Source organism: Cottoperca gobio, chromosome 14, assembly GCF_900634415.1.
Source record: "Cottoperca gobio chromosome 14, fCotGob3.1, whole genome shotgun sequence".
In the NCBI taxonomy this organism is placed as follows: domain Eukaryota; kingdom Metazoa; phylum Chordata; class Actinopteri; order Perciformes; family Bovichtidae; genus Cottoperca; species Cottoperca gobio.
The window spans coordinates 24242851-24259825 of NC_041368.1; the positions used below are offsets into that span (position 1 = coordinate 24242851).

General features: G+C 38.7%; 1 protein-coding gene across 1 annotated transcript in view; it reads left to right on the plus strand.

Moving 5' to 3' along the window:
* The first annotated feature begins 234 nt into the window (after positions 1-234).
* LOC115018541 (glutamate receptor 1-like) overlaps positions 235-16975 on the plus strand; it is a 71354-nt gene continuing 54613 nt past the window's right edge. The window contains 2 exon segments of the mRNA XM_029447583.1: positions 235-458; positions 8434-8568. Coding sequence (XP_029303443.1) covers positions 362-458; positions 8434-8568 — 232 coding nt within the window. The 5' untranslated portion in view covers positions 235-361.

Genomic DNA, 16975 nt, shown 5'->3' on the forward strand with positions numbered 1-16975 from the left:
AAATATTGTGGGGGATTTGTCACAGAAGGAATCCCATAAAACAAATACAATGTGTATTTAGTTTTTGTTGTTAATCGTCATCACGCTTTGCCAGGACGTACTGGTGTTTGGTACTACAGCCTGAAGAGAGAGAGAGGGGGGGGGGGGATTTGGGTACAGAAACAGTGAACAAACACTCTGACACTCAGAGTCGACGCGGCAGCAGAGCTCTGCGCTCCCACTATGGATGTTTGATTGGAGGGAAGCACAGAGACAGAGACTGCCGGTGGATGTGTGAGTCTGTGTCCGGGCTGCGGTGGATCTGTGCCGGCTCCGGTGTGAATGGGATTACGCCGGTTGTTCCGCATCTGTTGGAGGAAACATGCGGCCGCAGAGCTTCCCGGTTTCCTCGGTGCTCTTCTCGCTGCTGCTGCTCGGGCTCTGTAGCGGCACAAGTTTCCCAAGTAACATCAACATAGGTGAGTGCGCGGCTGCACCCAGGGGCGCTCCGGGAGCCGCTGCATTGTTTCCGTTGTATTCCTGTACTGTCCGTAATATGAATACAACTAATACTGTGTATATATTTATATATGTCTGCGTGTTTGCGTCCATTCACGAGCCTATGCCTTCATATAATGACGCACTGTGTAAGGCAGACCCGGCTCCAGTAATAACTCAATATTTAAATATTTTTTCATATAATATTTTGAATTGAAAAGAAATAATACAATGCTCCAATACAAAACATGCAACGAATGAGAGTTTATAGCTATATCTTATTTTTAACTAGTTGGGTTTTTTCATGGGAGTTTAAATTATGCAGCTTTCAATTTCATTCATGGTAACTTAGTTAAAGACGCTTAATGTTCTAACAGTGCTTCCTCTAATAACCACATATCACTGCTGTGTGTGACTTGTATGTGTTTATGTGGCAGCACTCAGCACTCCTGTAATGATGCCTGTGGCCGGGATTCCCTCTGTGACTTAGTGTGTTAGTATTCATTTATTCATTATGTGACTTTCACTATTTTATGTGTCTTGTACTTTGATGTTCCTGCAGTAAGCGACTTAGGTTCAATATTATAATGATGCTGTTTTCAATCAGCACCAGGGACATGTAGTTATTGTAATGTGTGTTTGTATCGGGACAGGTATGTAGCATAAACCAGTGCCACACCACAACATTTATAGCCTAAGATAATTTGCAATGCAGGTCCCTAGATGGAGATTTAAAATACATAAAACTGAGCAACAGTCACACGAGACCGCACAGAACACAAATTAACGATAAGAACGTACATTAAAAAAACAAAACAAGAAAACAAACACTCAAAAATACAATACAAGAGCGTCAATAAAAGACAGAATAAAGCCCCATAAAACACGCCTGCATGATATTATGATATGACAACCCCTTTTTAAAACTGCTTCACATGATCGCAGTCAGGATCCAGTTTGATTTCTGTAGTTAGAAAATAACTTCTTTACAGTAATTTATATTTCTATATTGTAAACTTTTTCACTAGTCTCAAGCTTTTCCTGCAGCTTTAGTGACTAATGTCACTGTGACAGTTATTCATAACCTTGTTACACATAAATGCTGCTCTTCAGGAACATCTTTCTGTATTACCAGCGACAAGTCAGACTCAGTGGTGCAAAGTGACTCAGAATATTTACTGCAAATACAAATCTGAGCTAACTTTACTGGAGACACTGCAGGTGAATATGGTAACAACTGTAACTCACAGATATCAGCTGACACTTCCACTTCATCACTCACATTAACACAATTATCTTTTTATATTACAAGTGTTTAAATATGTAAATGAGAAATTATGTCATTAAATGTGTGTAATCTGCTACATGTCCAGACGTAAAGTGAAGTCTGGATGAAGGTTCAAAGTGTTTCATGTTGTTCACATGTCAAAGGTTTGCACAGAGAGGATTGTGGGTCTCTTTCACTACAGCCATAAAATATCAACGTCCGTAATGTTTTTAGTAAATAAAATGTTCTATAAATGAGGCTGTGAGTGACATGTGAACAAAGCCCTCTGCACAAAGCTTCAGAATATAGAGAGGAATGAAAGTGGAAAGTTTGGTGTATGTAAGTGCTGCTGAAGTGGAGACTTCTGCTGAAGAGTGTGAGAAAAAGCTCCTTTAGAGAAAAGCTCCTTTAAAGATATGTATTGTAACATTCATACATGTTGTACACACTACAGGTGAACAGAGTCATACATGTTGTACACACTACAGGTGAACAGAGTCATACATGTTGTACACACTACAGGTGAACAGGGTCATACATGTTGTACACACTACAGGTGAACAGGGTCATACATGTTGTACACACTACAGGTGAACAGAGTCATACATGTTGTACACACTACAGGTGAACAGGGTCATACATGTTGTACACACTACAGGTGAACAGGGTCATACATGTTGTACACACTACAGGTGAACAGGGTCATACATGTTGTACACACTACAGGTGAACAGAGTCATACATGTTGTACACACTACAGGTGAACAGGGTCAAACATGTAACTAACAGATATCATGAAGCTTCCCCACTTCATGACTCACATCAACACAGTTTATATTACAAGTGTTTAATATGTACATGAGGCGTTATGTAATGTAGCTGTGGAGAGTTTAAATCTACACACACAGTTACACACACACTCTCATGTTCTCATGTTCCTCTCGTCTGAAGAAGACGAGTTATAGAAGAAGAATAACACAAAATATTAAAATAGAACATAAAAAACGTGTTTCTTGTCTGGGATGTTTTGCCTACTTTATAATCCTACTTCTACAATTCAGATGCATATTGTTCGAGTCACTACATTTATTACATACGTTTAGTAACTTTGCAGCTTCAGATTAAGAATATAAAATATATTCAACATAAATGATGATGTATTATTAAAGGTGAGAGAAGATCCCTGGGGGGGGGGGGGGGGGGGGGGGATTAACAAGCTTCCCAGCTGCAACATCAACGTAATGAACATGCATCAATAATCATAACTCAAGAATATAATATGCATTATTCTAAAATGGGTGATCCTACATAAGGACTTTGTTTTGGTACTTTAAGTATATTTTGCTGCTCATACTTTTGTAGTTTTACTTAAGTACATCTTTAAAGCATGTCTTTAGGTTGTAACAGAGTATTTCTACAGAAGAAGCAACCAGTTCTCTGTAAATCATATTTAATAACCAGTTCTCTGTAAATCATATTTAATAACCAGTTCTCTGTAAATCATATTTAATAACCAGTTCTCTGTAAATCATATTTAATAACCAGTTCTCTGTAAATCATATTTAATAACCAGTTCTCTGTAAATCATATTTAATAACCAGTTCTCTGTAAATCATATTTAATAACCAGTTCTCTGTAAATCATATTTAATAACCAGTTCTCTGTAAATCATATTTAATAACCAGTTCTCTGTAAATCATATTTAATAACCAGTTCTCTGTAAATCATATTTAATAACCAGTTCTCTGTAAATCATATTTAATAACCAGTTCTCTGTAAATCATATTTAATAACCAGTTCTCTGTAAATCATATTTAATAACCAGTTCTCTGTAAATCATATTTAATAACCAGTTCTCTGTAAATCATATTTAATAACCAGTTCTCTGTAAATCATATTTAATAACCAGTTCTCTGTAAATCATATTTAATAACCAGTTCTCTGTAAATCATATTTAATAACCAGTTCTCTGTAAATCATATTTAATAACCAGTTCTCTGTAAATCATATTTAATAACCAGTTCTCTGTAAATCATATTTAATAACCAGTTCTCTGTAAATCATATTTAATAACCAGTTCTCTGTAAATCATATTTAATAACCAGTTCTCTGTAAATCATATTTAATAACCAGTTCTCTGTAAATCATATTTAATAACCAGTTCTCTGTAAATCATATTTAATAACCAGTTCTCTGTAAATCATATTTAATAACCAGTTCTCTGTAAATCATATTTAATAACCAGTTCTCTGTAAATCATATTTAATAACCAGTTCTCTGTAAATCATATTTAATAACCAGTTCTCTGCAGTAATCTGCTTGAAGACTTTGCAGACTCACCAGTTTAAGAGGTTGTGGAGTACAAGTACCTCAACGTTATATGTAGAGTTCATGTAAACATAAGTATATTCCACCATCGAGTTAAAGTGACCAGGAATACAACACACGTCTGTTTTACCCACAAACTGCTCGCACTATAACACGGGGACATTATGGGAATATTATTAGACTATATGATTTATTCATCAGAGTTTTAAAGGCTGGAAGCTGTCCATCTGCTGGGACAGAAGGTCTCACTGACTCCACCAAAGTTAGTTTTAATGCTGAGCTTCGCAGCCTGTCTGGTTGGTAAGCAGGTCAGATGCACACGGACTGCAGGAGGGAATTATTCCAGTAAAATGCAGGTTAGTTCAACTCGATGCCACATCAGCAGCGAACCTCTGGGAGAAGGAAAGTCTGAGCCAGTGGTCTGAAGAATCACATTATAACTTCATTTTGGGAGCGTCACACACACGCTCCGCAGCCCACAGCTGATCCACACAATGTGACCAAACCAGCCGAGGTTCAAATGAGAATAAAGGAGCAGCTGGAGGATGAAACATGTCACGAGAAGGACGTTCTGGAGAGAGACGCTTTGAGAATAGTGAAACTGAATGCAGGAAATAAAACCCTGCACAGGTAAAAAGATCATGTAGTTACTCAAGTACCCTCTAATTCCGAGGCACCTGAGTATTTCCATTGTATACCAACTTTTTCTATGACGCATATGTCTATAATACGTTATAATATGACTATAGCACTGTGTAATTATAGTTATAAGCACTCATACATATGTATAATGCTCTATAACAATAACACATTATAAAGCATGTTATAATGACTTATAAGGGCAAGTATCATAACAGTTATTATTCACTCGCTGGCAGTTCTTTGCAAGGATCACAGTGTACTAGTTCCCATAGTTGTATGACATCATTTATAATGCATTATAATCACTGTTAAAACGCATGATTTTAAGTTACTCTAAGTGCTCATCGGGTGCTTTAGGTATATTTATGATTATACAGTAATATAAGCAGATTATAACGCCATATAAGTTTATAATGCATTTAATACAAAGTGCTATAATACCGTTTACTCCTCTAAGTTTATCGGAGGTACTTTGCAGGTTAAGATTTATACAAAAACCCAACATACAGAATGTATACTCAACAAATGAAATGATGCATTGATATCAGTAAAACCACCACGCAGGACAGGAACAAGTTGAAGCATCACATGCTGCGTACACATTGATGCATCAATAATAATCCTATAAATATATATAGCATAGTCTATTATTTGTTTTTCATTCCCATTCACATCATAGTTATTTCTTGTATTTGTGACATTAGTTGTCCCTTTAGTTTAACATGAATATCGGAGCTCTTATTTTGAAGGTCTAGCGCCGGTGCTGGTCACAGGTAAACTGTTGCAGTCGTGTTTAGTGTTTGTTTATTATTATATTATATTATTGTGTCTAGTATTAAGTGATATTATAACGTATTTTCACTGTTTTACTACGTTTAAGATTGAACTCAGGTAGCCCTTCATCGATTCCCTTTGTATGTTCTTCATGTAGGATTCATCTGATAGAAGCAGATATTGTTCATTTTTTCATACAATTTAACTTTAAATATTTAGGTGGTTTGATCAGCAATCTTACAACCAGCGATAAAGATGAACTGTTCCACCGTGTATACATAATCTACTCATTTCAGCCGTTACTCCATCACTATAAGCTATTTCAGCCTTTACACCATCACTATAAGCTATTTCAGCCGTTACACCATCACTATAAGCTAACTATTTCAGCCGTTACACCATCACTATAAGCTAACTATTTCAGCCGTTACTCCATCACTATAAGCTAACTATTTCAGCCGTTACTCCATCACTATAAGCTAACTATTTCAGCCGTTACTCCATCACTATAAGCTAACTATTTCAGCCGTTACTCCATCACTATAAGCTATTTCAGCCGTTACACCATCACTATAAGCTAACTATTTCAGCCGTTACTCCATCACTATAAGCTAACTATTTCAGCCGTTACTCCATCACTATAAGCTATTTCAGCCGTTACACCATCACTATAAGCTAACTATTTCAGCCGTTACACCATCACTATAAGCTATTTCAGCCGTTACACCATCACTATAAGCTAACTATTTCAGCCGTTACACCATCACTATAAGCTAACTATTTCAGCCGTTACACCATCACTATAAGCTAACTATTTCAGCCGTTACTCCATCACTATAAGCTAACTATTTCAGCCGTTACACCATCACTATAAGCTAACTATTTCAGCCGTTACACCATCACTATAAGCTAACTATTTCAGCCGTTACTCCATCACTATAAGCTAACTATTTCAGCCGTTACTCCATCACTATAAGCTAACTATTTCAGCCGTTACTCCATCACTATAAGCTAACTATTTCAGCCGTTACTCCATCACTATAAGCTAACTATTTCAGCCGTTACACCATCACTATAAGCTAACTATTTCAGCCGTTACACCATCACTATAAGCTAACTATTTCAGCCGTTACTCCATCACTATAAGCTAACTATTTCAGCCGTTACTCCATCACTATAAGCTAACTATTTCAGCCGTTACTCCATCACTATAAGCTAACTATTTCAGCCGTTACTCCATCACTATAAGCTAACTATTTCAGCCGTTACTCCATCACTATAAGCTAACTATTTCAGCCGTTACACCATCACTATAAGCTAACTATTTCAGCCGTTACTCCATCACTATAAGCTAACTATTTCAGCCGTTACTCCATCACTATAAGCTAACTATTTCAGCCGTTACTCCATCACTATAAGCTAACTATTTCAGCCGTTACTCCATCACTATAAGCTAACTATTTCAGCCGTTACACCATCACTATAAGCTAACTATTTCAGCCGTTACTCCATCACTATAAGCTAACTATTTCAGCCGTTACTCCATCACTATAAGCTAACTATTTCAGCCGTTACTCCATCACTATAAGCTAACTATTTCAGCCGTTACACCATCACTTTAAGCTAACTATTTTACTCCATCACTATAAGCTAACTATTTCAGCCGTTACTCCATCACTATAAGCTAAATATTTCAGCCGTTACACCATCACTATAAGCTAAATATTTCAGCCGTTACTCCATCACTATAAGCTAAATATTTCAGCCGTTACTCCATCACTATAAGCTAACTATTTCAGCCGTTACTCCATCACTATAAGCTAACTATTTCAGCCGTTACTCCATCACTATAAGCTAACTATTTCAGCCGTTACTCCATCACTATAAGCTAACTATTTCAGCCGTTACTCCATCACTATAAGCTAACTATTTCAGCCGTTACTCCATCACTATAAGCTAACTATTTCAGCCGTTACACCATCACTTTAAGCTAACTATTTTACTCCATCACTATAAGCTAACTATTTCAGCCGTTACTCCATCACTATAAGCTAACTATTTCAGCAGCTTCTCCATTACGTTAAGATAACTATTTGAAACGTTATTCCATTATAGAGAAGTGAACATTTCAGTTTATTAGAATGTTTCTTGTGAACCACATGTGACGGATCAAAATGATGTTTTATTCTTTGTGACAAAGTCTGTACAAAAAGACAGTAAAAGTTAATATAGCAGCTGTTAAATCAAATCAAAAACATTCATTCCTACTTCACCACAGAGAAGACAAGAGCCTCAATTAGTCAGAGTTTAAGTGTTTAGATCATTTCACTGTGACCCTTAAAAACCATCATGTCGAGAGTGTGAGTGCCGTGAAAAGAGGCTTTTAACAGCAATTACTGCAAACCAGGCGGCGTTATTTTTAGTGGCAGTGGTGAACTCAGCCAGTGGTGTCATCCACTCTGTGTTGTGCTGCAAAATTCAACTTTGAACAGAAGTTTCTGTTTCTGAATCTGCTCTTTAGCACTGTGAAGAAATTATTTTATGAATGGATTTTATGTGTCAGGACCTTACAACGTTAGGAAAATACCAAGGCAGTCAGAAATATTTAAATTCCTTAAAAGTAGAGCTGCTAGGATTAGTCTACTAAGCGACAGAAAAATAATCACCAACTATTTTGATAATAGATTATTCAAGTAAACTTTCATGCACAACGTGTCAGAAAATGATATTTCCTGCTTTTCTCTGTTTTATATCATATTAAATATCTTTGGGTTTTGGACTGATCCATCCACACACCGCCCCACCAAGACATTTCATCTCGGGGAAACTCTGACCTCCATTTTAAAACCAAGAGTGACGTTTTGGCTGGTGTGAGCAGCTCTTTCTTTTCTTCCTCTGTGTTTTGGGACAATAAATAATACCAGCTGTGTCTCTTTGTGAAACAGGAGGCCTTTTCCCTACCGGCTCCCATGAGTACGAGGTGTTTCGCTTTGCCCTGGCGCAGCACCAGGACATCCCCAAGCTGGTGCCACAGGTGGACATGGTGGACACGGGGAGCAGCTTCGCCATGACCTACGCCTGTAAGTTCAGACAAAGTTTTTGTATCTGACGAGAGGTTTTTAATTTGTATCATGGATCCTCAGACCTCCATGTGGCTGTTGGTCGCCAGAGTTGTTGGAGTAATTCAGCCAAATATTCGCTCTGTTGCATTCAGATTCAGTTTTACTTCTAAATCTGAATCAAATGACCTGATGGAGAAAGTGTTGCTCACAGCGTCGACCCTGACGATAATTAACACGAACTCTGCAGCTCGACACAGCTTGTGACACACATGATCTCATAGTTACTGTACTCAGACACAGGGAAGGAAGACTCATACGCACGACTGCGGACACAATGGTAAAGTGTAAAAAACAATACTTTACTTCAGTAAAACAGAATATTAAATCAAAGCGCTCACTAGGAGGATATACCGACTTCACTTGAACAAACACACTTCTTGGATCACTGGTACAGGCATAGGCTCTTACATGGATATGACCAGACGAACTGACACACGACAAGGGGAGACAGGACAATTTATACAAGAGGTGAGTGGGAACAGGTGGAAACAATCAGGGGCGGGGCAGACGCTGACGATGGAGGGACACCACACCAGGACAGGAAGTAAAGGGATCTGGGTTGAAAAACAAGAGGTAGGTACAAAATAAAACAGGAAGTGACAAGACAACATGAACAACGAAGAGGAAGAAGGATTAATTTATCTCATCTTGACTTTCAGAACATTTTAGAAACAGAAGGTTTCTGTAAAACGTCAGAGGAGCCAGTAGATCCGCCGCTGGTGCTGCTCTGTTTGGTTGAGCTCCACAGGGTGTGCATGATCTGAGTAATCATCAGTGCAACATGCTGGCCTTTTGCACTCTGTTAGCCAGGCGACTTACACTGTCCAGGTGGAACAACCCTCTCACCCCCACACGTTCACATTGGATCAAAGAGATTATGCAACATCTCAAGCTGGATAACACAAGTTACTCTCTGCAGGAGTCTGCTCTGAGATTCTGTGCAAGTTGGCAGCGTTTCTTTTACATTTGTAAAACAAATGAGAATGAACTGTGCACCTGTGTTGTTGTGTGTCTGTTTGCATTTTTTGGCAAGTATGAACAATGTCAGACAGTTTAGATGGGATACAGTGCACTCGTGTATATAGTGAACATCTGCAATAAAAAGACCTCAATCAAAAACATTGTAGAAACAGTTTTGCATCAAATAAAATGTTATTTATACAACCCAAAATCACAAATGACAGATTATCCTCAGGGGCTTTAGGCTGTGTACAGCACGCGACAGTCTCTGTGTTAGACGCTTGCAGCGGGTAAGGAAACAACGATTAACTGGGGGAAAATGTAAAAAGCCTCAGGAAGACCGACTCGGGAGGGATCCCTCTTCCAGGACGGACAGACCTGCAATAGATGTCGTGTTTACAGAATAAACAACATAGTAAAATGAAAAGAAGATACAAATTATGCATAAAGGAGTGAAACACACGACGTGTTTGTGAGGACAGAAACCGAAAGTGAATATTCGCCTCGCGGCTCGTTTATTCACCACGAACAACCAACGTACCGACTGTACAGACGTGAGCTGTAACGTGTCTGTGAGGGTTTTGTTCCTTTCACTGAACTCAGAACAGAAACTGTAGTTCTTCCTCTTGTTTTTAAGCTAGTTGTTCTTTATTTACATCAGAGATGAGGTCAGGTTTGTGAAGGTGTAGCCTGCCGTCCACTGTCGTCCCCATCGTGGGTCACTGCCTCATTCTTCCACCATCCAGACTTCATTCAGCAGACTTGGGATGTAGGGAACAGAGAACTAAGTGGAGGGCGGCTTTAAAAGAGCAGGCAGCAGCAGTAAATGGACGTAAACCAGAGGGAGCTCAGCACTAAATGGACTCTGGCTCCGGGGAGCCTTCAGCACGCTACAGCAGGTTTACTAAACAATGTGCTGACCTCTTTTAATTCAGCCGCCTTTATTACACCTGAATTTGAATCTGTATGTATAATACGACCCTCAGGTCAACTACGGACTGTCGTAATCCGGTGTTTGCCCTGCACACAGTGAGATGCTCACTCTTGGATATCAAAAAGAAAAGTCTCTAAAATGTTTAAATTATTCAGGTTTTTTCGTAGTTTGTATTTTCTGCACGGTTTATTTAAAAAGAGCAGTTCTTTCACCTCGAGAACGAAATAAACCTTGTAGAACACTTAACTTAACTAATTTAGCATTAAAAGCAGAATATAATTGTGTTTATTAATGTGTTCGTCAACTATAACTGAACACAGAGCTTTAAGCATCGAGCTACGGGATCAATCGTGACTTTGATTTGAAGCAAAGTGAATACATCTGAAACACGGGAAAAAAGGCAAATGTACACAACTTTGTACACAATTACTTTAGAAAGACCCATCCCATAAACTCTTGTGAAACTATCCGTGTAACATTAAGACAGATTCTTTTTATTTTCTACTTTATTACTTTATTAGTCCCTGGACATTAGGAATAATAGAACAATAAACGGATAAAAGCCGTGATATCAGAATCATTCAGAGCCTCAACAGACACGGGGGCGGTAACCATTTCCATGGTAACAGCGACCTCCACCAATCAGAGACGCACCTTAGGATTGTGGGTAGTGTAGTACTTCTTCATGTGTTTCTTGCATAAGGTTGATATCAGAGGGCCTTGTGGCTTCTGCAGGAGTTTATATCATCGTTTCACAATCTCACAGGATGAAATAATACAGAGAGCGAGCAACAAACTTCAAACATTCAATCAAGTTGGCTATAATTTAATGCTTTGATTCTGCAAACTATCTTTTTATTTCCTTGTTTCTACGACATTATGGCGAATAATCAAAACCCTTGATTCAGAATACGAGTGGAATCTTCCCTTTAAGGAACTCACTGCTCTATTATTCAAGTGTTTGAGCTCAGACACAAGAAGTCAGTGGATCACTGCTGATACATGACTGCAACAACAAGAGCCCAGTTGTATAAAAGCAGAAGGTGTGTCCTGGTTCTGTTCAGCGCTGCAGGTTATTTTTCTAAACCAGACGTGAACAGAGTCTGAATGATGGAGCTGCTGCACCTGAGCAGCTCTCACCTGCCCTCCGGACACTCCTGACAAACCCTCTCTGTCTCTTCCCATCCGTCCGTCTGTCTCGCTCTTATTTGCCCTTTTCATTCCCGTGAAGCTACTCGTCTTCATTTATCTTCCTCTCTGCGTCTCAGTCTCCAGAGTGATCTTTAAGTCACATGCTTCATGTAACGCCATCATTTATTCACTAAGTCTGTTTCTGCTTTTAACCACCAAACTTTAACACTTCGACTCCTCTACGTCTTCCAATGTCTCGTGTTTCCACAGTATGTTTCTGTATAGATTCAAAGTGTGGATGGAAACTCACTCACTGCGTACCAACCTCTTCCTCTTACTATAACCCCCCCTCCGGTCTGTTGTTGTGTGAAATGTAAAGCAGACTGCTCCTCCTGTGAGACTCTACAGTCAGCAGCCTGTGTGTGTGTGTGTGTGTGTGTGTGTGTGTGTGTGTGTGTGTGTGTGTGAGCAGAGACTCCGCTGACACGCTCATACGAGCAGCGCAGACCTGTGTATCTGTTGGTCTCCATGACGACGAGCTTTACCTGAACACAATGAACCCGATCTTTTCTTCATGAATTCTTTCACACAGAAAGTGATTATATATATATATATATATATATATATATATATATATACACATATGTATACATATATATATATATATATATATATATATATATATATATATATATATATATATACACATATGTATACATATATATATATATATATATATATATATACACATATGTATACATATATATATATATATATATATATATATATATATATATATATAGGATCCGCTCGGACTGGACGCAGGACTTCAGGCTTCACTTGGGATGTGTTTTGGGATTTCAGTGCAAAGACTTGAGACGTCCTTGGGACTTGCTAAACAATGACATGGTCCAAAATGTCAAATACATATAGTGGAGTAAAACATACAATATTTGCCTCTGAACTGTAGTGGAGTAGAAGAAGAAAGAAAAAATATGTAAATAAAGTACAAGTATGTACTTAAATGTAGTACTTGAGTAAATGTACTTCCCCCACTGCTAAGCTTGAAATGAATCATTGGACAGTGGACTCCATGATGTATGTTTCAGTACGTACAGAGCAGTTTACAGAACAGACAGTAAACTACATCTGTGCCGGGGGATGGTGGGAGAGCAGCCGAGCATCACGAGGGAGTTCACAAAGATTATATGAATGAAATGAGCTGTGAGCTTCATATTAAAACCTGCAGCTGCTTCAACATCTGCTGTAAGCGTAGAGAGAGAAAACATGTTCAGTAGGCACTTAAACATCAGCCAATACAGGTCATGATCTGTAATGGTATTTACACTTCCATCTGTCATCCTACAACTTCACCCACACAAAAGGAAACTGCTGTAAAAAATACTTCTTGTTTTTGGTCTTGAAAACTTTGATACCAGGTTTAGACTACATGATATGTTTGTCTTTTATAACACTGTGTCAGATCATAGTCATAAAGAAAGACATGAAAAAAGGTCTGTAACGAGTTCCATATTGTTTTGCTGAATTTCCATAAAACCTTCAAAATAAAATATAAATGAATACTGCTGCGGTGTGAATGAGTTCAGTGGTTGATGGAGATGGTGGAGCTAATTCTCCAGTCTGCCATTAAAACCACAAGTATTACTACTGTTACTTAAGATCTGAGCACTTCCTTCACCTCTCTTCTTACTCTTCTTACTTTATTGCGTTCTGGTTTTTCTCATAATTCCCTCTAATGTATATTTATGTTACTGTTACAAAATCTCCTTCAAACAAATGTTTGTTGACAAAAATTCCTTTTTACAAGATTATATTTGAACACATCATAATAACGTTATAATTTACCTTCGCCCAATACTCATTTTGACTGAGTAGAGCTCAAACGCACCATAATGTAACTCAATAAAACCTCAGCTTTTAGCTGTTAGCTCGTTATTTAGCCAAGCGGGACTGCTAACAGCTAACCGCTAACATTACCGAGCTCTTCTTCAACAGATTTGTTGTTCACAATGTAGCATTTTCAGGGAAAAGATTGGGTGCGTCAAAAGTGAGTTTCCTGCGTCATTTTGGATTTTTAACGCGTTACAAGGACGACGTTAGTCTTGAGCCCGCGACCTATGATGATGAGAATTTTGGCTTTGACTTGGTGCGGAAGTATTGGTTCTGATGACATCCCTATCCAGATGTTTGTCTTTATTATACTATATATATATATATATATATATATATATATATATATATATATATATATATATATATATATATATATATATATATATAATATTCACATGACAGTAGTAGAAAAAATATTCATTAATGTTTAAATTTGACGATTATCTGTAAATAATGTTTGTTCAAAATTCTCTGGCAATCCATAGAATAGTTGTTGAGATATTTCAGTCGGGACCAAAGTGGTGGACCAACAGAGCGACCGACGAGAGCAAATATCATCCATCGTTTCTGGAAATGTTCAGAAGAGACCAAACTTTGATTGACACTCAAAACAAATGTACTGGAGAGGCGTTCTGCTCCTGTTCTGGTTATTTGTGTCACGCAGTCATCTTCATTATATAGAATGACACGCATATAATGCAGAGCCAGCCGCCTGTCTCATCATCATCATCATCATCATCATCATCATCATCAGACAGGCGGTGAGACAGTCAGTGACCAACCTGAGATGTGTCAGACTGTGTGTTGAACCCTCGGAGGACGTCTCTGTCTGGACACTTTTTCCAGTCTTCTTTATTTTCCCATGTTTACCAACCGTTCCACTTTGCTTACGTCTTCACATTTGTTCACAAGATAATTCTCATTTGCATATATTTCATGCTTTTCATATTGCCTTTCTATGTCGTTCCTTTGACTCTGTGTTTCCTCCTGCAGACCCTGCGTACATGCTGTTATTATATTTATGCTTATGAAGCACCAGCGCTGTTGTTTACTTTGTTCTACTGTCGAGCATCCAGTTCGTATTCTTATTTAAAGTCCAGGAGATATTCTGTGCTTGTGAAGCTGAGACCTTGAGCTCAGTTCAGACCATCACTTCTTGAGAGGTAACATGAGTCTGTCCTCACAGAGGTCTGCACTAGAAGCAGCGTTTGGGGTTATTGAGGTTTTGAGGAAGAGTTGTGTCTCCAGGATTGTTTGCACTTTTTGTCGCTTTGGACAAAAGCGTCAGATAAATGAACTGTGATGTGATGTGATGTTTTCTACAGACAGATTTATTTTAATATTTGTTAAAGGTCAGATTAGAAGATTCTTGGGCCAGAATATACCGGATTCCCCCACACGACAACAATCTGAGGATGACTCTTTGGTCGGTAACAAAGATCGTCCCAGATCATCTGGTCATGTGAGAGCAATGTTACCGGTAGCTCACGTTAACTGGATCGCATCCTGCCGTTATCAAAACTGATTTGATGTTTAATCCATTCTGCGCAGCAGCGATGATCTTTAGTAATCTGGTTTCTCCAGGACTTGTTTCAGCACTAGTCTCTTAGCCAGAAGTGTGTGCGGTGGCCTTGAGAGCTCAACGCACGGCAATATAAGAAAACGTCTTCATCAGTTTGATGAGACGTAGCTGCAAACTGTAGACCACCAAAGGAGAGAGAGAGCTGGATGGTAATGAATGTGTTGCAGCAATAAACACATCCTGTTATGAAGGAACCCAAATGGAGTCGGGCACTTTGGCAAAACAACACGGTGTAGCATTCATGCCAGCAGATCAGGCCGGAGTGAATGGACTGAATAGAACGGACTGAATGAATTGAAGCAGGAGAGGCAGAGAGAGAGCAAGCATCTCCGTCTAATAGAGCATGTAACAGGGTTTTGAATGCAGCGTATGACCCCATGTTAACTCAGACTCGGGCAGCGCTGATGGCTTCATGAACTTGCACCCTCCTGCACATTAAGAATCCACGATGGGATAATTTCAGGAGGAAATGTAGCTTTTTTTTTGCCTGTCTGAAGTAAATGGGTTTTGAGCTGAGCGGCAGGAAAATCCGTCCGTCAGCAGAGATGAATGAAACATTGGAAAAGTCCTGAGAGCACAGAAAATGAAAGTTTCTGTATTTTTTTGTTAAGGTAATTTCTTGGGCTGTTAACTCGCTGCGTTACGGTGTTCACCTGAAGGACTGCAGAACAAGCTTGTGGAGAAGTCCTCCCTGCTGTCGTAGATGTTATTATTGTACTTAATGCACATACTATTACATTACATTACTACATTTCTGCTAATGTACAATTTATGGCTGCAACATTAGACATTGCAATATAATTGTTTTGCCAATTTATTGCAATATGGAAAAATGAGCCCTAAATATTGTAGGCTACATTTGAAAGTTAAATGAATCAATATTGCCGTCGATCATTTTTATTTAATTCTAGGAAGCCAAAATCGTGATGGCAATAAATATTGGATTAGCTGTGCAGCCCTATTGTTAGGTTAGTGTTTCCAACAATGCTGCTGAGACATTTTTAAATAAAGTTATCTTTTTATGTAATATAGTTCTGAAAAAACAACAACATTGTTTTGAAAACTTGAAACTTTCAGGATCACCAGTGTTGGATGTTAACCGCGATGAAAGTACAGCTGTGAAGGAAGAAAAGATTGAATCATTTACCAACATTTTCGTCAACACAGTGTTGATCAGGGTATAAGACATGTTTGCATCGTGGCTACGAGTGTACGACTCTCTGACGCTCTGTACCTGCAGATGAGCTCTGAGGATGGGCGGATGTAGCATGGGCCAAGGAAGAACACATTACAGGTTTGCGTAGGTCTGTGCTCTCCTCGTGCCCTTCTAGTTAGCTGATGTTAGCATGCTAAACTAGCACGGTGAACATTATAAACATCATCTACATGTTAGCATTGTAATTGTACTGACTTTTCCCTAAACCTGTAAATAAAGGGAGAGAAACCCGACGCAAACAGACAAGGTTCAAAATCAAGAAATCATTTCAATAATAATTCCTCCTCTGTATCTACAACCCTTTAAGTCTGCACTTTAATTATAAACTCTATCCTCTGAGCAGCAGTTGCACCAGAGCCAGCTAACTAACATTTTAACTCACCGCCCTCCCAGAGGTGCAGAAGAAGATGGGAGGAGGAGGGAGGGGGGGGGGGAGACGGAGGGGAAATTAAATAGTGTTTCTGTCGTGTTTGGCTGCCAGGACTTCCTTATCAGAGGCTTACAGATTGAGACGACAGAAGGACACCACTGCCACGCTCCCCATAGTTTGTGTTATTTATTGTAGTGTTTATTGTTTATTGGTGTAGAAAATAAAAAATGCATAACAATGGAAACATTTAGGCTGGAA